Below are 26,531 nucleotides of genomic sequence, written 5' to 3'. Positions count from 1 at the left end.
AGAGGCAGACGTGACTCGTGGCGTCTGAGGGAAGCCCAGGGATGCTCACAGAGTGGAGGCCAGCCGGCAGTGAGGGGACCAGCGAAAGTGCTAAGAGAATCCCGTATCCTGGAGAGCTGTCTTTCTAAACAGGAGCATTCCCAAGAAAGCAAGAGCTGGGAGAATGCCGTGCTGGCAGGTCCACCTTACGAGAAATACCTAAATGAGTTCCGTTCAGTAGGCTGAGAGGAAGCGACGCAAGACAGCAATTGGAATACACGCGGGAGCTCGAGTAAAGGTGATGAAGTGGGTGATGATAAAAGACAATATATATATCTTCCTATTGTCTTAACTGATTTCAAGCATCACAGAAGAGCAGCTTGTATCTCGTGGCTTTCTGGTTGTTGTAAGAAAGCTCCTTATGTTCACACAGAAGCAGCTTCCTCGCTCTAAGTTTTCTAAAAGAAACAGTTGAAGGGAGCTAGTGACTTGCCCTGAAAAGTTTCTGTCTTAATCACACATGAGGAATGAAGCAACAGGAGCACTCTCAGAATTGGGAAATAATTTTCAAAGAAATCTCATAAACTGCCTTTGTTTTTAAGCTTCTGTCTCCATGGTTTTTTGAAGGTGATATCAAGAAAATGCTCATGGTTTCTTAATTTAGTTGTGTTGTTTAGTCGCTAAGTTGTGTCTGACTCTGGATTATAGCCTGCCAGACTCCTCTGTCCATCGAATTTCCCGGGCAAGACTACTGGAGTGGGTAGTCGTTTCGTTTTCCAGCCGATCTTCCCAATCCAGGGATCGAACCCGTGTTTGGTTCCTGCTTTGGTGGGTGGATTCTTTACCGCTGAGCCACCAGGAAAGTCCCTCTAAATTTAGTAACAGGACTTTAATTTCATAGTCTCAGAGGTATGAAGAACTGCTAAATTTTCACCTGACTTACCAACCAAATTTATGGACTCACTGCCTTGTTCAGGCTGCTTTACATTACTATTTTGCACTTATCGGTGGAATTGAATCAAGTTTGAGGCCTTCTGATGAGGTATTTCAGAGACTTGAATGGACTTTGCTCCCTCACAGGGATAAAAAGTCCAACTAAGTCATTTTAATATTTATTTATTTGTCCTCTCTTGCTTCTGCCTAAGAACTATTGCTTAAGAACCTTTGGGATTAAAATAAGAAATACGGGGCTATAAACTTATAAACTGAGCATGGATAATAGTGAAGATAATAATCTTCCTCTATCAACTCTTCCATTTATATTAATGTTCCAGTAATAGAAATAATATGGAGTGGTAGCAGGAATCAATGTTTTTATATATATCATTCACATTTTTATTGAACTTCCATTATACTTGGAACAGAATTGGCAAATAAATATGTAAGTACCAAGATGTCTATTTATATACATAGTTCCATTTTGAACCGTGGCTGAAAGGAAAGTATTTCCCTAATATAGCTCCTGGGACTTGGCCAAGCAGCCCAACACTTCAGGGCACAGAATAGGAACAAGTGATCCTTAGGTTTGCCAGTTGATAGAAAGGATATTAAGTGATTTGCTCCTGAAAGCGAATCTGTTTTTGGTTACAAGTGAAGAAAAACAGGTTACCTAGACTCTTCGGCGGGAATCTGTGTCTATGGTACATACAGAAAGGGGAAGATGTTCAGAGGCCATTTCGTCTGGGAGTGGGCATAGATATATAAGGCTCAGCTGTTCTTGTCCTTGGGTTTCATGCGACATTTCACCTAAAACACTATGGCAAGGTGGTCGCAACCTGTTTTTCAAATCTCCACTGCAGGTAATTCCACATTTCCAGTGGGAGCTCATTTCACTGTGAGGCAACCCATTGAGTTACAAAGTTTTCTCCTCCTGTCTGAGTGTAGCTTTTCTTATTAACGATGAAAGACTGCTGTATCTCCAATTGGATGAAGAGGGACTGATAATGTATTTTCCCTCCCATGGATGGAGGAGCCTGGTAGGCTGCAGTCCGTGGGGTCACTAGGAGTTGGACATGACTGAGCAACTTGACTGTCACTTTTCACTTTCATGCACTGGAGAAGGAAATGGCAACCCACTCCAGTGTTCTTGCCTGGAGAATCCCAGGGATGGGGGGAGCCTGGTGGGCTGCCGTCTATGGGGTTGCACAGAGTTGGACACGACTGAAGTGACTTAGCAGCAGCAGCCTTTTCATGACAAATAGATGAGGAAACAATGGAAACAGTGACAGACTTAATTTTCTTGGACTCCAAAATCACTGCAGATGGTAACTGCAGCCATGAAATTAAAAGACACTTGCTCCTTGGAAGAAAAGCTATGACCAACCTACAAAGCGTAGTAAAAAGCAGAGACATTATTTTGCCAACAAAGGTTCGTCCAGTCAAAGCTATGGTTTTTCCAATAGTCATGTATGGATGTGAGAGTTGGACCATAAAGAAAGCTGAGCACTGAAGAGTTGATGCTTTACTGTGGTGTTGGAAAAGACTCTTGAGAGTCCCTTGGACTGCAAGGAGATCCAACCAGTCCATCCTAAAGGAAATCAGTCCTGGGTGTTCATTGGAAGGACTGATGCTGAAGCTGAAACTGCAATCCTTTGGCCACCTGATGCGAAGAACAGAGTCATTTGAAAAGACCCTGATGCTGGGAAAGATTGAAGGCAGAAGGGAGTGACAGAGGATGAGATGGTTGGATGGTATCACCAACTCAATGGATATGAGTTTGAGCAAGCTTGGGGAGTTGGTGATTCATAGGGAAACCTGGCGTGCTGCAGCCCATGGGGTCTAATGAGTTAGACACGACTGAGCAACTGAACTGAACTGAAACGAGCCTTTACATGGACTCACTGAATTATCCATTTAAAGTGGAAACAACAGATAAAAGCTTTCTTACTTTAACCCATCATTCAGTCAGTCAAATCCCATTTGAACACCACAATGCACTTGCACCTGAGGCGGTCTTTCAGTTTTTAAGAAATATTTTTCACGTAAGTCATGTAGGACCTCCTAGATCTTTCCTTCTTTAGGCCAGATCATCTCAACTCCTTTAACTCTATCTCATTTGAATGAATTTTGCTTTTATTTCTTTATCCTTTAGAAAAAACATATTCTTATTTACTAGATTTAGCCAGTGCCTTCCCAGAGCGCAAAAGGCTATGTGGAAAACATCTAAATAACACAAATGCTTTATGAGCCCAGAAGAAATTTAAATGTCAGAATGACAGGAATGCAGAGGGAGACTGACTGTACCAGTAATGAGGGCTGAGCCCACAGGCTCTGCAGTGGAAACTGTAGCTGGGAGACGACAAGAAGTAGGTTCACGTTCCATAAACTCATGAAGGCCGCTGACTGCATGGCTCGAGAGAGGGTCAGAGGTTTCCACCCGCTCTCCCCACAGGACAATCCTGTGGTTCATGGTTCCAGGCTAAACTGCCTCTTCCCAGTCCTGTGGTCTCTGGATGATGTGCAGGACTCAAGACGTCATCGGACCTTGAGAACGTTCCAGGATGCAGGCTCTGCAACATTCCTGGTTATCCGCTGTCTTTATCACCCTCTCGTCTTTCCCCATCGACTCTGCCCTCCCGTTCCCTGTGGAGGCCAGGACTTCAAGGCATCCCAGCTCCAGGGCAGGAGCCAGTGTCACTGAGAAGGTCTGATGGATGCCTCCCCAGGGCATCACTTCCGCTGCTTTCCTCGGGGCACCTCCTGTGGAGTGAGTGGGTCATCACAACCTGCACATCCAGTGAGGACAGTGACATCTTCAAAAGGACCAAAATCATACTAGATGACTTCTAAAGTCCCTGGGTGTTCGTTGGAAGGACTGATGTTGAAGCCGAAACTCTTAATACTTTGGCCACCTGGTGCAAAGAGCTGACTCATTTGAAAAGACCCTGATGCTGGGAAAGATTGAGAGCAGGAGGAGAAGGGGGCGACAGAGGATGAGACGGTTAGATGGCATCACCGACTCAGTGGACATGAGTTGGGTAAACTCCGGGAGTTGGTTTTGGACAGGGAGGCCTGGCGTGCTGCGGTTCATGGTGTCACAAAAGAGTCGGACACGACTGAGTGACTGAACTGAACTGAACTGAAAGTCCCTTCAGGCTGAAATGTTCTCTACGTCTGTGAACCAAGATAGCCTAAAAGAGTTAATCATACAGGTTGTTTCTTGTAGACATTACCCTCAAATACTGTGAAGTGCTTGGACTGTCAGGACAGTTTCTTATTCTTATTCAGTCCTGGCGGCCAGAACCTCCAGAGACTCTTCAGGAAGGTGAGGGAAGAAACCAGAGAGGGAGCAGGTGTGACCAAGGAGGGACCTTCAGACTCCCGCACACGGGAGGCCCCAAGCCACACAGGGACCCGGGCCCCAGGGCTCAGACACGAGCGGAGAGACAGCCTTGAGAGTGAGAAAGAGAAATCAAGAGAACAGAACTGTTCGGTGCAGCTCGAGTTGTGGGTTGTAAGGAAGAAAGAAATCTCTGAGAGGCCGAGAACAGGCAGATTCATATGAATCATCTTGATTCATGTGAAATTTCATTTTCATATGAAATTCATTTTGTTTACTAGGAAAAACTAAGCTTATTTTGGTGTTACATTCCTAACTTATGGGGAAAAAATGTACTTTTCTTTGTGGTGTTTTGTAGGCATTTTTTCCAATAATACAAGTAGTAACTGCTCCTGGTAGAAAATTTTAGTGATATGAACAAGTGTAAAGAACACCCGGAGAGAGTCATTCTAAACTTGGGCCTGTTTCTTTCCTCCCATGACTGCTAGATTCTTCAGCACAGCTGCAAGAAGGCCTCAGCCATTTTGTGAACTCCTTTTTCACTCAGCATTATCAGGATGTTCCATTGTCATGTAAAGCTCTCACGTTACACCGTTTCAGTGACTACATAAAGCTTCATCTTTAGAAGTCACCCATGTTTCCTCAGCCATTCTCTTGTCCGGCTGAGGAGTTAGGTGGTTTCCTCTTTTCTCACGATGATAATAGATGACACTGGAATAAGCATCTTTATACGTGAGTGTTTATTCGCATTTCATATTATTGGTTTTTTTAGCTCTTGAGAGTCACGTCATAAAGAACCCCCGCTCCCCGCCTGCCTCCTCCTCGTTCACGGCAGAGGACCTGGCTGGCCCTGCCTCTGGCCCAGCCTAGCAAGTGTACGAGCACCATTCCGCATACGAAAATAAACACTGTCACTCGGAGCTGTGTAAATCACTTCTGACTGTACTTACGGGGTGACATTACAGGACTGACTTTAGAATTTGCTGTTGAAGTTGCAAACAAGGTGACACTTTTATTGTCTCGTCCGCTCGTTTACTGTAACTGACCTCCTGGAAACTGGGACACAAGGTGTCCACGAATTTAGACATCACGCATCTCCAGCCCGTGGCCCTCCACAGATGTGATTTCCAGCCAAAACGGCTTGTATTTGCCCTGACCTCAAATGCTCATGAAATGCCCTGACCTCCGGCTCCTGTGGAAGTGATGGAGACTTGTCTCCACGGGAAGACCCGTGCTGTTTTCTCTGTAGAAGCGCTCGATGCCCATCCTGAAGGGCGGTCAGTGGACAGTCCCAGTGGTGGGCCTTCCTCTCTCATCTCTGGCCTCAGAAAAGCTATGTCCGAGTCCCTCTCTGGAGGACCTCCCTGTGATACAGCCACTCCTCTGGTCTTGTTAGCTGTTTGCTTCTCGGTGCCCCTGTTGGAAACAGGGGCGACCGCTTGCCCCTGATCCTGGTCGCACTGGCTGGTCACACTGTGTCTAGCTGGAATGTTCCTTCTTTACTCGCTGCTCTTTCTTTTTTTTTAATTGTTTAGCTTTTATACTTCATCCCAGCTGGACAGTGTGGCAGGAAGGGAAAATACCAAATCTGACTTGTATTGTTTTCTCCTCCCCCGCCAGCTCTGTTGAGGTGTAATTGATAAAGTGGTAAGATTATCATTTAAATATTACAATATGAAGTGTACCCTGTGATGATTTTATATGTTTTTGTACATATACCTTGCAAAAGAATTCTTCCCATCTAGTTAATTAACGCATCTATCACCACACTGCATTTATATATTCCAGTGTTATTTTCTAAGCAGCTTTGCCGAAGCATAATTTACATACAGGCAAGCCCACCAGTTGTCAGGGTACAGTTGCGTAAGTTTTGACACATATGCATAGTAATAGCAGCTACTCTCGAGAGGACAGAGTCTCCTGTCCAGACGCGTGTTTCCATTTCTCTCGGGTCAGTGCTCCTCAGAACGGGACTGCTGGCTTGCTTTAGGGTATGAGAAACCCCAGAGTTCTTTTCCAAAATGGCTTTCCATTTTGTGCGGATTTTTTTCCCCGAGCACTTTTGTGAGTTCTTTTCTCTCTAACCCCTTCACCTCCATCCACCCATCCACAAAGTTGCTGAGCCTTACGGTGTGTGTCAGTCTTTAGGCAAAGACAAGGCCAGAGTTTGTGCAGCAGGAAGAAGAGCAGCCCTTGAGGGAGGCAGGGCCATGTGAGTGAGGAAGACCCTTCCCGAAGGATTTTGGACCCTTAGGCTCTTATTGTCCCTGTGACTGCCCCATAACCAATAACTTCAAGTTGCTTAAAGCCAACCACAACTCGCAAACACTTTGAAAAAAATAGATTTGACCCTGACAATAATTCCAAAAAGTCCACGTGTTATTACTTCCTCCCCGCTTTACAGATGATGAAACAAGAATTACCTGTGGTCACATCACGGGTTAGTAGCGGGGCCAGGCTCAGGCCTCAGGTTTCCTGCCCATCGCCCAGGGCTTTCTCTGCTGGTGACGACAGGTTCCCCACGTGTGGACCCCCCGTGCTGAGCTGAGACCTCGCACACCGCTTCACCGACGGGGCGTGGACATGAGTTGCCCAGGGCAGCTGTAGACTGGGGTGTACCCGGGGTGACCTATCCTGGGCTCGTCCCCTTCTCCAGGTGGGAGAAACAGGTGCTCCTCTTTAATAGTAGAGAGAAAAGGAGGGGGCAAGGACACTCAGGGCTGCGCCGACGTCCTGGCCTCTTCTGTTCCACTTTGCATCATTCACTTTGCACGCCTTAGGTCGCTGTTATCAGGCTGTGTGTCCGTGCTCTATCCCCTGCATCCTCCGCCTCTGTCCCCTGCATCCTCTGCCTCTGTCCCCTGCATCCTCCGCCTCCGTCCCCTGCATCCTCCGCCTCCTTCCCCCTGTTGCAGGTGGTCCCTAACCTTCTGACGTCATTTCTTCCCCTTCTCTTTCCCTCCTCCCTCCTCATCCGCTCTGCCCCTCTCCTCTCCCCGCCTCCATCAGGATAGCACCCGTCTACCTGTCTCCAGGTGTCTCTGCTCCAAGTGCTGGGTGGCTTATCTGGGAACAGGCCCTTTAAAAGGGAGTTGAGACCTGTTTCAGACCTTTCCTAGTAATACTTCAGTTTTTCATCATTTGTGTGAAAACATGAACCTCAGTATTTTCTATATACTGTTACTTTTTGAACTATTTTTTACCTTTTAGAAAGAAAGTGAAGTCACTCAGTCCTGTCTGACTCTTTGCAACCCCATGGACTGTAGCCTATCAGGCTCCTCCGTCCATGGAATTTTCCAGGCAAGAGTACTGGAGTGGGATGCCATTTCCTTCTCCAGGGAATCTTCCCGACCCAGGGATTGAATCCGGGTCTTCCGCTTTGCAGGCAGATGCTTTACCACCTGCGCCACCCTTTTACCTTTTAAGCGTGTAAAGTCAATGAGCTACTCAAGAAGAATGTTAACAGAGACTCTTTATGACAAGGTCTACATCCTGAATGGTGAAAAAAAATGTTTGTGCTTGCTGCACCGTTTTCTGCAAGATTCCAAAAGTGAAATCTTCCATTCTGTTGAAATATCACCAGAGAAGAAAAACTCGTCATCTTTACATCTTATCCGTCAGGCTCCCCCGCAGGTAGCAGGGTTACTGGATTTTACATCCTGCCCCTGAAGGGATACCTGTCTCCCCCAACGTTTTGACCTAAGTGTCAGAACTCCCAATGCAGTTCTGCCAGGAGAGCAGGCTTTTCATTTTCAGAGAGTTGTGTGTGTGAGGTACCTGGGGCCTCAGGAAAGGAGTTGGGAAATTAGTTCAGAACCCCAGGTTTTCTGCATGGGGACCTGGCTCCTTCCTGTCGCCTGTTGGCAGGAAGGCCTGGCCTGGGTGCAGCCATGAGCCTTCGGAAAAGGTCCTCACGGGCCGGGATGACACAGGGAATCCTGTCCTGGTATCTGCTTCTGAATCGAGCTGGAGGATGGAGGCAACTGTTAGTTATGACTCAGCTCATGTCAGTAAATAAGATTAAGCCTATCAGGACCGTGCCCTACTGAGGCTGTTTCCTAGCAGACCCAGGAAATAAGACCTTTTATAGATTTATTGAATTCCTTTGGCATCACAGGGGCAGGAGGAGGACGTGGGTGAAACATGATGCTAGCTCAGCCAGCGTCCTTCAAGATCAGGGGTGTTTTTTAAAAAAAAAACAAAAACTGAGTTTGAGATTGGCAGGTGAACTGATAGAAATAGGTGTGTACTTGGGGGAAAAAGCCGGAAGTCATCTTTGGGATTCTTTTCTGCCTGAGTCTGGGTCCCCGAACAGCCCACAGCCCACCGCTGTGAATCTGCTTGTCTGGGGAGGGTAGGTGCCGACTTGGGAGATGGTTAGACCCCAGGCCGGCGGGGAGTGGGGGGCGCTGGAGCAGACCTTTGCTGGGAGGGTCAAGGGTCCCCTGGGTGTCACCATTGGCAGCATTTCAGAGCAGGACCTCCCTGATCCAGGCTTCTCTGCGCACCGAAATTTATTAAACTCCACGACTCAGCAACATTCCTGTTCTTAAGCAGTGTACAAACCTGACTAGAAATATTCCGAGAATGTTTGTTTTCACGCTTCTGTAAACATTCCGATTCCCGGGGTGGGGAGGAGGGTGTTGGGGAGAGTTGAGTCAATGCTGACAGAGAAGGAGAGTCTGGAAGCCTCCCCGCAGGAGCCCTGGGGGCGCGGCTCAGAGCCCAAGGCCCAGGCGCCAGGGTGAGCTGAGACACCGGCTCACCGGGGAAAGGCAGGCTCTTGTGAACATGACCCGTCTGGAACACAGACCTTACGAAACCCTCAGTACTTCTTGCAGGAGTTCGAACTCTCGAGTGCTCTGCTCCTGCAATGCAAGAAGTCGGGGGCATCTGAAAACCGATGAGTGTCTTGTAACCCTAGGTCTGTGAGTCTGGCCATTTAGGGGTTTTCACACCTGGCCAAGGAGAGGGAAGGGGAAAGCTTGGTTCCAGCCCACCCCCCGTCATGTCCTGACCCTTCTCAGAGAAGCCCTTGGAGGAGAGGTAGGAAGAACAAGGCGTTTGCTGGAGGTCTTCCGATCGGCGTCGCCCCGGACTGAGCATCACCGCTGAGGAAGAGAGATGGCGTTTTCACTGTTGCTCCCACACTCAGAGCCTCTGTCTGCAGGAGACCCGCGAATGCACATGCGTTTCCATCCAACGCCGCCAGTGTCTCGGCTAGGCGTCCCCGTCCCAATGTCGAGTAAACATCTACCTGTAGTCTTTATTCCGATTTCAGTTTTTATATTTAAATCTTTCACTTGGGGTGAGGTAGGAATTCTCACTTTTTCCTTCCTTTTAGATAGTTAGCAGCTGGCACGTTGGCCCAGCATCACTTATTGACTTATTGAATAAGGTGAATTTCCACCCTAATGTGATCAACCCCCCCCCCCGCCCCCCAGTTCAAAATTCTACTTTCAGACATGAGCCTCCTGGTCAGGCCTTGGCCACTCTGAATTTGGCCACGTTCTTGACAAGCTACCACTTCCATGGTGGTTTTCCGGTCCACCAAAGGCTGTTTCAGCAGTGCGACCCTCTTTTTCAACGCATCCTGTTGTGTAGTTATTTAAGCACCTCGTTTTGCCCATGTTGGACAAAAATCAATGAAGAAAATCAAAGTGTTGGTACTTGCAATAGGAAGTAGGCTGGGTAAATATCACGCAAGATGGAAATGATTTGGTCTCTTAAAAGGGACAGGCCTTTCTCCTCGGCCAGGTGCTTTGGAACTTCGGGGGTTGAATGTGAAGGAGAAAACATAGACGTAATTGTGGCGATCAGCTGTCTAAGGTCACGGGAGTGGGAGAGAGAACCCCTGCTCTGAAAGGGTGCCGGGGTACGACAAAGACTATGAAACCCTCTTGAAGCAGAGCCGGCTGGAGGGCCCCGCCTCACCCCGTGTGTATGTCGGTGTCCAGCCGTGAGCTGTGCCCAGACCCTGCCCTGTCACCTACCAACCAAACCAAGCACAGCGCAGATGGGAGAACACCCTGCAGGGTGACTCCTCAGCCCAGCGCTCCTGTCTCCATCCCCACTGACGAGCCAGCAGTGCGTCCCAGCAGTGCGTCCCGGCGGCATCAGCCACCGGAAGCCCTCTTTCCATCCCTTCTCTGCCCCTTGTCAGCACCCCATCCCCGGCTCAGGACACCGCACCTGCACCTGCGCCGTGCAGGGGCCTCGGAGGCAGTCTCCCCGCGTCCCCTCCCGCCTCCATCCTGGCCCGCCTCTGCACTGTGGCCAGGGGCCTCCAGGAAGGAGAGCCTGAGCACGCCAGCACCCCTCTAACAGAACCCCCCAGTGTTAGCAGGTGGCCACCGGCAGTGTGGTCCAGCCCAGCCTTCGTCTCCCCGGGCTGCCTCTGGTCTCCCCCCTCATGCCACTCCTTCCCAACTGGGAACCGCCTGGAGTGACCCCTCCCCCGGTCCCAGGTTAACCCCTCTCATCCTTAGGTGGAAGGGGACCCCCTCCTGCTCGCACAGACCAGGTGCCCCATCTCTGTGCTCATGAGGCTATGTGTGTGATGCGGGCCTCCCCCTTCAGCACCTGTCACACCTGATAGTCTGACGTGTGTCTGTCGATGAGCATCCATCTCCCATCCTGGACCACATCCGTGTCACTCAGCATCTTCCCGGTGAGGGGCCCACCAGGGCGCTCGGTAAACAGCATCCGGTACTGTCCTTGTTGGCCTCTGGGCCCCCTGACCTGACCGACGAGGCTTCATCTAGAACTCTTTGTATTTCAAGGTAGATAACATTGGCCCACACTGGTTTGACTTTGTATTTTCATTTATTGACTCAGCGTGGTCTTTCCCCACATCTCCAGAGTCACGTGGGCTACAAAGCTTAGAAAATGAGAAGGTGGTCTGGGCATACTTCCTGCTTCTTCCTGGGCCTGTCACGCTGCCAACGCGTGTGGCTGCTGCATTTTGATTGTTTTTTCTAAAAAGATGGTTCTATATTGATTTGTTTTTATGTATTATTTTAATTTGGAAAGCACGTCAACAACAGTATAGAATTTTGGGAGGAGAGAAAAAATTGATCTCTACTACTGTCTCTGGGTCTTTTATATACCTTTTAACATTGCCACAGTCATAGATAGGTACATAAATTTTGTGTCCTGCTTGTTTCCCTTAAATCACCTTAATGTTGACTGATCGTTATATTTTAAATGATGTGGTATATGAGGCCAACTCAGTTCAATGAGCATTTTTAGGGATCATTCTCAAGGCTGAGAACCACTCAAGTACACAGATGTGGTACTCTATATAATAATAAAACACCACAACTCCGAAGCTTTTCATGACATTTTTCCTTCACGGATGTTTTAATTCTGTGACATCACCTCTTCATCCCAGGAAGAAGCCTATGCAAGAGTTTTTCCTTCATTTATCTAATAGCTTCTTTCTTCACTTACTCAGCAGCTTGATTAGGGCTTATCCCGTGCCAGATGCTAGTCTGTGTGCTGGAGACACAGCTGGGAACCCCCGTGCGTGAAGCCAGACGGGAGGGAGTGAACGAATGAATGAGGTGGTCAGTAGAAAAGGCAAGCAGTTGGGTGAGAGAGAGGGATAGTGGCATGGGTTGGGGGGCGGCGCTGCTCTTAGACAAGGTCGGGGCCTGCTCTGGTGGTGACGTCTGGGCAGAAAGGGACTTGGAGCAGGCAGTGAGCTGGCAGAGAGGCTGTTTCTGGCCTGGGGACCAGCAGGTACGAAGGCCCTGAGCTGAGGAAGCTGGCGGTTTTCATAGAGGAGGCAGGAGCAAGTGAGGGGAGGAGGTGGGCAGGAGCCGAGGTCAGTGAGCCCAGGCGGGCTTGGGGGATGAGATGAGATCTGGCAGGGGGTGATCTAGGGAGGGATCCCTGGGGAGATCTTGGGGGAGCCCCAGGGAGATCTGGGGAGGAGGAGTTGCAAGGAAGTCTGAGGAGATATGGGGGAGCCATGAGAATATATGGGGGGAGCCCTGGGGACATCTGGGGGGAGCTCCAAGCAGTTCTGGGGGGAACCCCAGGGAGATCTGGGGGGATCCCCGAGCAGATCTGGGGGGAGCCCCAAGGAGATCTAGGGAGGAACCCCAGAGATTGGAGCTCCCCTCCAGATATTCTCAGGGCTCCACCATACCTCCTCGGAGCTCCCCCCAGATCTCCTTGGGGCTCCCCCCCAGATTTCCTTGTGACTCCCGCCCCAGATCTCCCTTGTGCTCCCCCCAGATCTCCTTGGGGCTCCCCCAGATCTCCTTGGGGCTCCCCCCAGATCTCCTTGGGGCTCTCCGCTAGATCTCCCCAGGGCTCTGCAGAGGAACCCTGGGGACATCTGAGGGGGCCCCTGGGGAGACCTGGGGGGATCTCCCTGGCTGTACTCAGGCCTCTGGCTATCCCCAGGTGAGGTGGGAGGCGGCGCATGGTGACTTGCTCTCTCCTGCGCTCTGACAAGGTGGCTCTGCTCCAGTGTCCCCATCCTGCTGGGAAGCGCCTTCAGCCTCCGTCTCCCCCGTCACCCTCTGGAAGGGTCACTTCGTGCTCAGACACAGGTTTGGTAAACTCGGTGTGAGGTGTGTATGTGAGCAGGTGCACAAGGAGCCACACCCCACAGTGTCCCAGCTATGCTGGGGTAACCCTGCTCCAAGAAGTTAGGCGTGTCCCGTGTATCTGATGAGCTCTGTGACTCGGAATTTCTCATTTCTTTTTCTTTTGCTCCTCTGACGGAATTTTTTCTGTCTAAACTAAAGGCCACATATATTCTTCAGATTGTGTAGAAATGTACCCTAGTAGGACTTCCTGTCAATCTATAATCATAAAGCATGATCACCCTCTGAAGTTTTAGAATCAAGACTTTTTTGGTGGTGGTGGGGGGGTAGCAGTTAGCCTGCTTATAATCTTCCTTGCATTGCTTTATGATCAGGTCAGCCACCAGCCTGCGAAAGTGAGGGCCCATGAGTCGTCTCCAGACGCTTCTTCCTGAAAGAACAGACCATTGTTGCCCGTTCCTCGGGGTGACTAATCCCTTTTGTTGTTTTTTTTTTCTGACACAGGAGGAGCCCTCACAGCTTCCCCAGATCAGGAGGGAAAATATGGAATGTGTTTTACCGCTGACTGAACACAACCCAATGAACTGTCCTGACGGTAGTTTGAAAACCAGCAGTTAGCAGTTTGTGCAGCGCCAACATCACCCGGCACTTTCCAGAGCAGACTCACTGTTCACAGGACCTCTCAGCCTCACGCCCCGTAGGACCTCGCGCTCGGCCAATTTCAGAGATTTCCGCACAAGAAAAGCACCCGGCGCCCGCGTCCACAATGGCGATGGACGAGTACCTGTGGATGGTCATCTTGGGTTTTATCATAGCTTTTATCTTGGCGTTTTCTGTGGGTGCCAATGATGTTGCCAATTCGTTTGGTACCGCCGTGGGCTCGGGCGTGGTGACCTTGAGGCAGGCCTGTATCCTGGCTTCCATCTTCGAAACCACCGGCTCGGTGCTGCTGGGGGCCAAAGTCGGAGAGACCATCCGGAAGGGCATCATCGACGTGAACCTGTACAACGACACCGTGGAGACGCTGATGGCCGGGGAGGTCAGTGCCATGGTCGGTAAGTAGCCTCGTCTTCCCGCCCGTGGGAATGTGTCCACTGACCCACTTCTCCACCTGACTTCTGTCATACCCATAAATGAGACTTTTGCTTTAACTTTTCAAAAGCTGGTTTGATTAGTTGTTGTTTTTTTTTAAATAGGAGTGTAGCTGATTTATAGTGTTGTGTTATTTTCAGGTGTATAACAGTAATTCAGATATATGTGTATGTAATATACATGTATATGTATATATTTTTCAGATTTGTTTCTCATTTATTATATCTTATTTGTGCTTTCTGTATATTATGATTTTGGTCAGTGTTCAGATGTCAAGCAATCACTTCTTTCTTGAATGTATTCAAATAGATTTTGGCTAAGTCACTGCTTTTCAAAAAGTCCAAAAAAAAAGATATTTATAGCTTAGCTCTTTGTCATTTTAAAGCTATTTGAAAGTTCTTAAAGAAAGAACACGCTAAAGTGAATGTGTTTCAGAGGTTTACTTAGGTTTATTTATAAACCTTGAAGATTTATTTCTGTTTTTTCATATATTTTTCATTAGTTCCAAGGCGATGTTTTATCATAAAACATGGATGTCAAGAAACAGTATTTATTAGCTTAACTTTTCTATTCTCAATTCAAGTTTTAGAGCAGTTACCAAATGAATCTTAAGTGCCTGTGTTTCAAGAAACATTGGTCTTCTCTGTCATTTGTCATCCTTTTGTTGGTTTTTGTTTGGATTTTCTGATTCCGCCCCTGGGAGCTCCATCTGGTATGCTTGTTTTGTGTTCCGGCTTTTGTTTCAGGCATTTGTACGTCACCTGTTTGCAGTAGGACCTCTTATGGGTAGCGTCAGGGTGCCTGGGTGAAAGAGGAGTGTGGAGGGCAGTGAGCTGCACTGGAAGAGGATCACTGACTGGATGTGTGGTTCCTTCTCTGCCCGCACTGATCTGAGACCTGTAGCATGAGTGCTCCCTCCCCAAGCTGAGAGGTTCAGGCAGCAGGGCCTTAGGTGCAGCCGACAAGACCCTCCTCCGCTTGCCTGTGGGTCCAGGTGACGCACAGCAGCGGCGGTTCTGCATGGGCAAGGGGTGGGGGGTGAGAGGGGTGTCCTGCCACCTTCTGTTTGCAGCAGGGCACGTGCTTTTGTGGAGAGAGCCATGCCTTGGGAGGCCGGATGCTAGTGGACCGAGAACACGGCTCCATCCCACAGGTCCCAAGATTAGTCACCACCAGCACTTCTGTAGCACTGAGGATGTGCAGGTCATTTGCCAGGTTTAGGATGGCCCATCATCTTTTTTGTGACAGCAGGTTAGTCTGAGAAGTAGTTGAGGTCTTTGATTAGAAGCAGATGGAGGTCCTGAGTAAGGAATTAAATACTACTAAGTGACTCAGCAGTGGCCACAGGACTGGAAAAGGTCAGTTTTCATTCCAGTCGCAAAGAAAGGCAATGCCAAAGAATGCTCAAACTACCGCACATTTGCGCCCATCTCACACGCTAGCAAAGTAATGCTCAAAATTCTCCAAACCAGGCTTCAGCAATACGTGAACCGTGAACTTCCAGATGTTCAAGCTGGATTTAGAAAAGGCAGAGGAACCAGAGATCAAATTGCCAACATCCGCTGGATCGTTGAAAAAGCAAGAGAGTTCCAGAAAAACATCTATTTCTGCTTGAGAGTCTTGGACTTCAAAGAGATCCAACCAATCCATCCTAAGGGAGATCAGTCCTGAGTGTTCATTGGACGACATGATGTTGAAGCTGAAACTCCAATACTTTGACCATCTGGTGCAAAGAACTGGGTCATTTGAAAAGACCCTGATGCTAGGAAGGATTGAAGGCAGGAGGAGAAGGGGATGACAGAGGATGAGATGGCTGGATGGCATCACTGACTCAATGGACATGAGTTTGGGTAAACTCCAAGAGTTGGTGATGGACTGGGAGGCCTGGCGTGCTGCAGTCCGTGGGGGCTGCAAAGAGTTGGACACAACTGAGCTACTGAACCGAAGCATGGTAGGTTGATCATAGGTGCTCAAAATGCCTCTTCCTCAGCTGCACATTTTGTGTTTGAAAGATGTAAGGCTCACGATTGATATAACTGATCATTATTTTTAAGAATTAAATATTTACTATCAGTACACAGACTCTGGGCTCAGAGGAGGCCAAGGTGCAGCTTTTTTTGGTTGTCCTGAATCCAGGTTTGTCCGACATCAGCCACCCCCACCTTGCCGCCTAAGTTCGATGACCCCAACGAGATCACAGCTGTGTACCTGACGTGCCCCGGTGGGGAAGTACGTCCCTTGTCTGCCCTGGCCCACAAGCTCAGCCCCCTGGGTCTGTCTCTAAAAACGGATTGGTGATGACATGGCCGAGGCAACCGGTGATTGGAAGGGTGTGAGGATGACAATGGAAGTGACCATGTAGCACAGACAGGCCCACGTTGGGGTGGCACCTCCTGCCTCTGCCCTGAGCATCAGAGCCCTCAAAGAGCTGCCAAAAGACAGAAAGAGGCAGGGAAACATAAGCAGAGTGGAAACACCACTTTTGATGAGACTGTCAGCGCTGCCCGACAGATGCAGCAGTGGTCTTGCCTGGAGAAGTCTCTGCAACAATTAAAGAGATCCTGGGGACCGCCCAGTCTGTGGGCTGCGGTGCTGACAGCTGCCACCCCCACCAGCTCATAGGTGACATCAACAGTGGTATGATGGAGTGCCCAGCTAGTTAAGAGCGTCTAAGGAAAATAATTTAATAGAGGGCTGTTTGACAAAGAAAAAAATCATTTACCATAACAGTTATCATGATGATTGAATTTTATTCACCTTCATTGAATATATGCTTCTCATCAGAGTCAGGCATAATTGACATTTCCCTTAGAAAAATAACAGTTACTTGTAAAAATCACCCTCAGTAGTGGTGATCAATACGTAAGACATAATCATATCAATCAGACCACACCACCTTAGCTGCCTCCGGAGAAATCTGTATGCAGGTCAAAAAGCAACAGTTAGAACCGGACATGGAAAAACAGACTGGTTCCAAATAGGAAAAGGAGTCCATCAAGGCTGTATATTGTCACCTTGCTTATTTAACTTATATGCAGAGTATATCATGTGAAATGCCAGGCTGGATGAAGCATAAGCTGGAATCAAGATTGCTGGGAGAAAGATCAATAACCTCAGATATGCAGATGACACCACCCTTATGGCAGAAAGTGAAGAGCTAAAGAGCCTCTTGATGAAAGTAAAAGAGGAGAGTGAAAAAGTAGGCTTAAAACTGAACATTCAAAAAACAGATCTTGGCATCTGGTCTCATCACTTCATGGCAAATAGATGAGGAAACAATGGGAACTGTGACAGGCTTTTTTGGGCTCCAAAATCACCGCAGATGGTGACTGCAGCCATGAAATTAAAAGACACTTGCTCCTTGGAAGAAAAACTATGACCAATCTAGACAGCATATTAAAAAGCAGAGACATTATTTTGCCAACAAAGGTCCATCTAGTCAAAGCTATGGTTTTTCCAATAGTCATGTATGGATGTGAGAGATGGACCATAAAGAAAGCTGAGCACCAGAGAATTGATGCCTTTGAACTGTGGTGTTGGAGAAAACTCTTGAGAGTCCCTTGGACTGCAAGGAGATCCAATCAGCCCATCCTAAAGGAAATCAGTCCTGGGTGTTCACTGGAAGGATTGATGCTGAAGCTGAAACTCCAATAAGTTAGCCACTTGATGCGAAGAGCTGACTCATTTGAAAAGACCCTGATGCTGGGAAAGATTGAAGACACTAGGAGAAGGGGACGACAGAGGATGAGATGGCTGGATGGCATCACCGACTCAATGGACATGAATTTGAGTAAACTCCAGGAGTTGGTGATGGACAGGGAGGCCTGGCGTGCTGCAGTCCATGGGGTCACAAAGAGTCGGAGCTACTGAACTGAATCATACCAAGCAGAAATTAAAGTTTTGTCAGTCAGGGTGATGCGGACAAGATATATTGAAAGTAAAGGAGAAATAAAAACATTGGCTCAAGTTCAGTCTTTTTAGATTTTTGTTGGCATATAGTTGATTTACAATATTGTGTTAGTTTCGGGTGTATAGTGAAGTGAGTCAGTTATACATATATCCTCTCTCTTATAGATTCGTTCCCCATATAGGTCACTACAGAGTATTGAGTAGAGCCGTGTGTGGTCTGGAGTGATGACGTTCAGCCTTAACAGCAGTTTCTCCTCGTGTTGGATGGGCCCTGTGGGGGGTGGTGGTACTTGTTGAGGAGGTTTGTTGGTGAGGCTGCCCCGGGGCCCCGGGTGGACAGAAGGTCTCCGAGCTGAGCTCTTTGTCCCCACTGACTTGCTGTGTGGACAGCTTAACTTGTCCAGCTTTGGGGTTTTCCCAACCCTGACCTAGCCTCTCCACTCAAAAAATGAAGGATACTTACCTCCACTAGAATTTAGGTTAACCAAAGCAGTTTGTGGTTTTGCTTGAATAACTTGATTTTGTTTGCTTTGGTTTCTTTCTTTCTTTCTTTTTTTTAATGTGTGGTTAGATGAATCTCAAAGCCTATTTTGTTGGGAGTTGGTGAGATGAGAGTTACCTAGACATTTAAAATTGGTTTCCTTGAACATGAGAATTCTGGGTAGTTTTGAGATGGTGATATAATTATGTTTGGCTGAAATCAAGATGATTCTGTTCAAATGCCTGAATTCTCCCAGTCTTCCTCTTTTAAAGCCAACATCCCTTTCTTTTCCCCTTTTCTCCTCGATCTTTTTTACTCCATTTTTTTCCCTCTTTTTCCCTTGATAAACTTTGCCCCAAGCCCATGGGTCTCTGTGTTTTCCCATAGCACGATGGTAGCGTTGAGCTGATTGGGTGGAAGACGTTGTTCATGCCAGCTGGGCTTCCCGAGCACGGCCTCTCTGGGAACTCTAGCTCAGCCCTAAAGCAGTAGTCAATCCACTTAGTATGCAACCGGCCATGGGTCCCAAAATCCACTGAGAATTCAGAATTCTCCATCTTTTCACAGCAATACCGACAGCAGCGTGACCGAGCCATCACCCTGAACCACCCTAGGAAGTGCTAGGTCCCCTCTGCCGCCCTGTAACCCACACCTGCTCTGCCATTCTTTCCTCGTCTGGGAACCCGTAGCCTCAGAGATGCCATCTTAACCCCCAGTCTCCCCAGGTTTTGTCCTGCTCCCTATGTTGCTCAGTCGTGTCCAGCTCTCTGCAGCCCCATGGACTGCAGCGCAGCAGGCCTCCCTGTCCTTCACTGTCTCCCAGAGTTTGCTCAGATTCATGTCCATTAAGTTGGTGAAGCCATCCACCCATCTCATCCTCTGCCACCCTCTTCTCCTTGCACCCCAATCCCACACTTAATCCCTTCCTTCGTGGTGGGTCACCTTTATCTTTAGGTTAGACTATCTCTTTTTCCCACGGTTTTTCTTTTTTCAAATATTTATATTTATGTGTTTATTTGGCTGCACAGGTCTTAGTTGTGGCAGAGAGAGCTTTAGTTGCAGCATGCGAGCTCTTACTTGTGACATGTGGGACCTGGTTCCCTGACCAGGGATGGAACCTGGGCCCCCTGCATTGAGAGCTCGGAGTCTTAGCCACTGGACCTCTATGGGAGTCCTTCCCACTGCTTTTCTTAATATTAATATAATGCCATTCACCTCCAGGATTCCCCAAGGTCGACGAGGCCTCTCACCCACTCTCACCTCACAAGACCCCTGCTCACAAGGCTTCTGTCTTCCCCTCCATCCTCCAGTCATTTCTCCCCTCTTTCTCTGGGCAGCCCCATCCCCCTACCTCTCCTTTCAAACCTTCCTGTTGTAAAGTCAGCCCAGGGAGAGGAGAGTGGCTTTCAAGACAGAAAACTGCACCGTCTGAGTTCATGTAGGTCAATTTTTCTCATTCTCATAACATCCCTGGGTTACTTTAATTTTTGTAAGACTATCAGTCATAAAGTTTGCTTTTTCAGCTCTGGTTCTGTGCTGTGTAACGCACTCCCAACTCTGGCTTTATTTTTAAAACAATCCGTCCCCCCAGGAGCCCAGGGCTTAGGTGTCCCGGCTCACAGAGCTGTCCGCGGGGGAGCGTGGGCGCCGCCATCCAGCCAGTCACCGGATTGGCGGCCCCAGGCTGGCCCTTCTGCTCCCAGCACACGTTTCAGGGATAGACTCGGGGTCACGGCCCGCTTCGGCTCAAAGGTCGTGGCGCCCGGCGCTCCCGGAGCAGCTGGCCGCCTTGCTGCACAAACTGAGACCTCTCATGAGCCTCTGTAGCACAGATATTTTTGGAGAAAATGCCAGGGGTCTGTTTGAAGGCCCTGCTGCTGCCAAGCAACCAGATTTCCAGAATTAACGCTTGGGATTAATGACGTGCCCTGTTTATCAGCCCGGCCTTTGTTCCCCTGCGGTCCTTCATGAGCTTTTCAACAACTGTTTCTGAAAGCGATCTCTCCCCAGCTGATGCTTTTAATACTCCCTGCAAAACCTGATCTGCTTATGAAAATATCTGGAGTGAACTCTGGCCTAGCAAAACACGAAGCCTGGAAGAGGGTGGTGAAGCTGAGGTGAAAGGACACAAGGCCAAAACGCAGGGATCCTCTTGACTCCTGAGAGTTTGCAGGCTTGGGGGGAGCAGGCCGAAAAGGCCTGGCGGCTGGGCAGGGCCTGGGGGTAGGTGCCCAGTGTGGGGTTTGGTATCACAGTTGTTTCTCATGGGAGAGGCAAAAATATGAGAAGCAACATGGGATTACATTCTTTCTTTTTTTTTTTTTAATTGAAGTATATTAGACATGACATTGGTAATACCGGTTTTAGGTGTACACCACTTGTGATTTTTTGGGGCTGCCCTGGGTCTTTGTTGCCGCTTGGACTTTTCTCTAATTGCAACGAGTGTGGGCTGCTCAGTGGTTGTGGCTGGCAGGTGTCTCTTTGCAGTGACTTCTCTTGTTGTGGAGCACAGGCTCCAGGGCGCTGGCTTAGTAGTTGTGATTCACAGGCCTAGTTTCCCCTTGATATGTGGGATCTTCCCAGACCAGGGTCAAACCTGCGTCCCCTGTTTTGGCAGGCAGATTCTTAACCACTGAACCGCCAAGGCTTCCCTGGTGGCTCAGACAGAAAAGAATCCACCTGCAATGCGGGAGACCTGGGTTTGATCCCCTGGTTGGGAAGCTACCCTGGAGGAGGGCATGGCAACCCACTCTAGTATTCTTGCCTGGAGAATCCCCATGGACAGAGGAGCCTGGCGGGTTACCATCCACGGGGTCGCAAAGAGGCAGACACGACCACCAGCGAAGTCCTAACACCGAGATCTGACGTTTGTGTTTTACCCTCTTTTGTACCGATGAGTATCCATAGCCTGTATCCAGTCTCCTTATGATGCAACCAGAAGATGTTAGCTACAGCAAAATCTTCTCTGAGACACAGCCTTTCTTGTTTCTTCATGTTCATTGGTTCTCAGTGTCCTGCTTGTTCCTGACCACGCTTCATATCAGAACTCACTCATCACCTGCATCCTTGCTTAAACGTGACAGAGGCCACTTGTAGGCTTTTCTTTTCATACTATCAAAGACTTTCGCTTGAATAAATCATTATTATCCCGTCCATGTTGAAGAGTGTTTCTTTGCCTAAAGTTATTTGAGTGGTTTCTGTCGGGACTTTGTTAAGAAACAACCCAGAGACAATTAACCCCAGGTAGGGGTAAGGAAGGAGTGTAATTTGGGTTTTCTTCCTTCTGTGGCGATCTGAGACACTGGACCGGGTACCTGACTTTCTTCCGTCTTTGTTTTTTATCTTCAACCCACAGGCTCAGCTGTCTGGCAGCTCATCGCATCCTTCCTGAGGCTCCCAATCTCGGGGACTCACTGCATCGTCGGGGCCACCATCGGGTTCTCCCTCGTTGCAATTGGTACTCAAGGTGTGCAGTGGATGGAGCTGGTCAAGATTGGTAATTGGCATTTTCTTTTACGTATAAGAAGGAAAGTTTACATTTTCTAGAGTAAGTGTTATTAAAAGTTACAATGATGTTTTTTCCTTTAAATGTTCATGTATGCTGATAATACATTTTCCCTTAAAATTTCTGGTAGCAGAGATGGTGAACTGTCACGCAGTTGTTTTATTAACTCCAGACGCTCTTATCAAATACTGCATTGTCATTCAGCTTTGAAAACCAGTGTCTTATCTGCTGTTCACAGGGAGTTAAGAAATTTACCTGGTTGAAATCAGTCCGTAGGCAGAGAAAAACTTGGGGCCCTTGTCCAGGAGTCAGAGTCCCTGGTTATGGGCAAGTGTGGAAGTGAGATGTTTACCCCCACTGCATCCAGGAGTCCCCCCCAGTCTACCTGATGCTCCTTCTGCATTGTGGGCTGCCCAGTGGGGACTGTTTAGAGAGGTCTGACAGCTTGCTTCCTGCCTCTGACTTCTTCAGCTAGAGGAAAATCCATCGAACCCCATAAGTACCCACATGCTCATTGCGAAAAACACAGATCTCTCACCCACCTCCATCATTTTACGAATCATAGTGGCCTCAGGTCCCCCAGCCTGAACGGACCCCTGACCTGCCAAGCAGAACACAAATGGCCAGAGAACTCACCTGATCCCAGGAAACTCAGATGAGCTCCCCAGAAACTCACCTGAGATCCTGGGAATCTCACCCGAGATCCCCAGCTCCTGAAACAGTGTAGTTCGATTCCGGCTGCACTTTAGAATTACCTGGGAGAGCAATAAAGATATCAGCGTCTGGACCCCATTCCAAACCTTTGAAATCAGAGTTCTGCGGCTGGAGCCAGAGCGTTAACTGGTTTTTGAAAACTCCCCGCAGATGTTTCTAGTGCGTGACCAGAGGCTGCGGGGTGACAGTGTCAGGCTGGCCATGGACTGTGAAAGGGACGGGGCTGCCTTTTCAGTGACCCCCGCAGCTGGCACGGGAAGGGGCTCGGTGGGAATCAGAGGAACCGTCTTCAGAGGCCAGAGCTGGGGCGGCCGCGTGCTTGGTGGGCTGGAGGAGTTCGTGCTTGTCTGGGTGGGTTTGTGTCTGAGGGTGGTGACCCCCGTGTGGAGGTCAGTGGGTTTGCTGAGTTCTGAGTTAAGGTGAATAATTCTAGGAATGTTTGTTAATGTAAGTGCTGTATGTTAGTTAACTGCTTTTTATGTAAATAGGACCTGAATGATGTAGAATTTTAACATTCATTAGATTTTCTTTTAATTATTCAGTTGCTTCTTGGTTTATATCTCCACTGTTGTCTGGTTTCATGTCTGGCGTGCTGTTTGTACTGATCAGAATGTTCATCTTAAAAAAGGTAAGCGAGTTTATTATCCTTCTTAGTTAAGTTTTAGATCTAAGTTTGGTTCTGCTCAATAAAAATTAATGTGAGAGGGCTCAGGGGGATAATTACTAAGGCACAGTGCCCGAGGTGGGAATCAGACATTATGATAAAGCAGGCGGCAGACTCGGTGGAGTGCCCAGGGTCTCCCGGACCTGCGCTGGGAGCAGCGCAGGTGTCCTGCCTTATGGCTTAGATCGTTGGTCAGCATTCCCAAGCCCTATGCTCACACCTCAAAAAGGAAAGACAATTATTTTGTGACGGGTAAGTAGAACAGAGTGAGATAGTGTTACGATTTTGAAACTGACCAGCACTAAAAACAACTGGAGAATTTTTTTACCCAGATGGAAGGTATTTTCTATTTTCTAATGGAGAAGGGAAGCGTGAGACACTGGTTTTATTTTTTCCCTGTCCTTGAGGACAAGATAAAAAGAAGGAACTATACCTATGGGGGTACATTTTTTTTTTAAATCAAAAATAAAGTGAGATGAAAATGAAAACTTACTGAGATCAGTATTCTAGGGGAATGTCAGGGGTGGTTGCAGCGCCTTATAAGCCCTGCCGCTTGCCCTTGGTCACTCGGCACACGCCAGGCCCATCGGACGTGGCTGCCTTGAGCTGTGTCCTTACACGGCTCTTCTTCGAGTCAGGCTGAGGTCTCTTGGGTAATCTCACACCGACCATCCCTTCTCCGGGGCTCCCGCTGTGCTCGGACCTGTTAGCATCTTGGCAGGTGCCTGGTAGCCTCCCGCTTGTACTTCTGCCGCCCTGGGCATCCCTGCCAGGCGGGCTCCTGTCCTCCTCCGCCCCCAGGTGTCCCTTCCTAGGAAGCCATGCCTCCCGCCCCAGCTTCCACCGGGCTCCTCCCTCTGTGTTCCCACAAGCTCCCTGCTTCTCATCACTGCACTCTCGCATCGTCGTGCGGGGGTTTATTGCCTGCTTGGCTCCCTGTTCACTCTCTGTGAGATCTGTTGAGCGTGGAAACCATGACTCCCTGTTCACATGTGTAGGCCGCGCCCAGCTCTGCCCAGCCCTTCCGAGCCGCTGGCTGAGTGTCTATTGAGAGCAAACAAAGGCTGCTTGGATGGGTGACATGTGATGGGAGGATGGAAGGAAGGAAAGAAAGGAGGGAGGGAGGGAGACAGGAGGAGGAAAGGAGACGGGGCTCAGTGAGACAGCTGTCCGCGTGTGGTAAGAATAGGTTCTCTGGGGACTTCCCTGTGGTCCAGTGGTTAGGAGTCCCTGCTTCCAGTGCAGGGGCTGAGGGTTTGATCCCTGGTCGGTTAGCTGGGTTCCTGCATGCCTTGTGGCGAGGCAAAAAAAAAGAGTAGGTTATTTAAGAAAGCGTAAGGTGATTCCGTTACAGCACACAAACAGAAGACTTTACACCTTCACAAGTTACCAGTTGGGAGTCTATCTTTAGCAGCTGCTGTCCCCAGAAAAGAACAGTTTGGGAGCAGAGGTGGTAGGCATGTGAGCATGTGGGCGTTCTGTTCTTGGTTCAGCCCGGGTTCCTGTCCTGGGTCCATGGCAGATCAGGGGACAGAATGCTCCTCCCAGGCCCCTGCCCACCCCTTCTTAGCTGCCCTTCACCTGCCTGCCTCTGACCCTGGCCAGGACTCCCATGCAGCTGCGTCACCTCCCACCCCAGCTCTCAGCGCTCCTTACACCTCACTTCCATTTGCTCCAGCATCCTGACAAGTGCTGGGGGCCGCTAGAGACATTCTAGGCAGGCTCTTGATGCGCTTATGTTCTGCAAACGGGCTTAATTTCTACACGTTTGCATTTAACAGTAGGAACCTTTGAGATAGTTTCTCCGATCCTGACTTCCATAGCTCACATCAAGAGGAAGGCATGGCAACCCGCCCCAGTATTCTAACCTGGAGAATCCTATGGACACAGGAGCCTGGAGGGCTACTCCATAAGGTCGCAAAGAGTTGGACATGACTGAAGTGGCTTAGCATGCACACAGATTACTGATCCTGACTTCTGTAGCTCTCATCAGTGTTCAGACCTAAAAAAAAAAAAAAAAAAATGTTTAGATTTGATGTTCCTTGTAATATGGGTAGGTAATAGATTTATATCAATGTATAAGAGTGTTTTACCCGGTCATTAGAAATTAACCCCTTTTTGAATTATTTAAGCAACACCTACGTGCAAGTGCTGTATTGAGTTCCCAGTTCATATTTTTGCTTCAGAATCCTCTGTGGATCCAAACCCTCAAACTCTACATTTTTCCTCTCTAAACTCTAAATTTCTAATATTCTCCCAGGTGATATTTTGCCTTAAACACATGCAGTACTGTTCTTGTTGAAACGTTAGATTTAGGAAATGTTGTACCAGAAGCCTAAGGTTGTTAAAAAATATGTTTTCTTAGAGAGCCCACAGTTCTTTTTAGTGTGACAGTTGAAGGTAAAATGCTCTACCTTGTAAAAAGATTTGGAAACTCGTAGCACGTGGTTCTGTATTTACTTTATGTATTTCAACACAGCAAACGTGTCACGGAGTCACATAAAATCTAGTAGTAACGCCATGGTGTGGAAGTCACTTGACTTTCTCAGGGCGTCCTCGGAGGGTCAGGCCTGAAAATATTTGTTGAAAATGGATTTTAGGGGGCCAGCATGCACATAATTAGAATAGCAAGGGCCCTGGGTTCTGAAGGGGAGGCTGGCTCGGGGCTTGGGTCCCGGGAGCTGCCTCATGAGCAGCCCTTCCCTGTCCCCAAGTGTCCCACCAGCCCACGTGGTCCCTGGGCTTTGATGTGTCTGCTGGTCCCCGTGGCGGCCCTTTGAGACAGCACTCGTGTGGGAGGGACGGCCCAGGCCAGCGCTGGGTCTAGGGGTGCACACAACCCCAGGCCAGGCTTTTCCCGAGCAGCTTTGCATGTCCTCTTGCCTGAGCCGTCTGCAGACACCCCCTGGAATCCTGACCTGACCCGTTATCTCCTTACCCCGCAGGAGGACCCCGTCCCCAACGGCCTCCGGGCGCTTCCCGTGTTCTACGCCGCCACCATCGCCATCAACGTCTTCTCCATCATGTACACCGGAGCCCCAGGTGAGAGCCCTCGGCAGGCGGGCGTGTGCGAGTCCAGCCTGGGTGGTGGACTTGGGCCTGGCGCTGTTGCTGGCCGCCAGCCAGAAGCACTACCCGTAGTCATTATGGAGCAAAGAGTAGGAGGTGCAGTTACTTGTTTTACATATTCAAGAGAGGTGTGAAATGGAAAAGCCAGAGACTTGGGTTAAAAAAAAAAAGACAGTTAAATTCCCCTTCCTGGTGCTGAGTCACGGGACATGATATGCCAGCCCAAACCTCTCTGAGCTAGAGGTCTGGGGGACGGGGGAGAGGGGCGCACGTGTAAA

At 48.9% G+C, this 26,531-nt stretch overlaps 1 protein-coding gene across 3 annotated transcripts in view; it reads left to right on the top strand.

The window, feature by feature from the left end:
* Positions 1-26,531, top strand: part of SLC20A2 (solute carrier family 20 member 2) — a 108,927-nt gene that overhangs the window by 43,906 nt on the left and 38,490 nt on the right. For all 3 annotated transcript variants that reach the window (XM_065946346.1, XM_065946345.1, XM_065946344.1), the window contains 4 exons: positions 13,324-13,874; positions 21,657-21,797; positions 23,063-23,148; positions 26,130-26,226. In XM_065946346.1, coding sequence (XP_065802418.1) covers positions 13,586-13,874; positions 21,657-21,797; positions 23,063-23,148; positions 26,130-26,226 — 613 coding nt within the window. In that variant the 5' untranslated portion in view covers positions 13,324-13,585. The remainder of the gene's footprint in view (positions 1-13,323; positions 13,875-21,656; positions 21,798-23,062; positions 23,149-26,129; positions 26,227-26,531) is intronic.

The sequence above is a fragment of the Muntiacus reevesi genome, chromosome 10 (assembly GCF_963930625.1).
Source record: "Muntiacus reevesi chromosome 10, mMunRee1.1, whole genome shotgun sequence".
Lineage (NCBI taxonomy): Eukaryota > Metazoa > Chordata > Mammalia > Artiodactyla > Cervidae > Muntiacus > Muntiacus reevesi.
The sequence above is the reverse complement of the archived record's forward strand: the minus strand, read 5'-3'. Positions and strand labels throughout refer to the sequence as shown.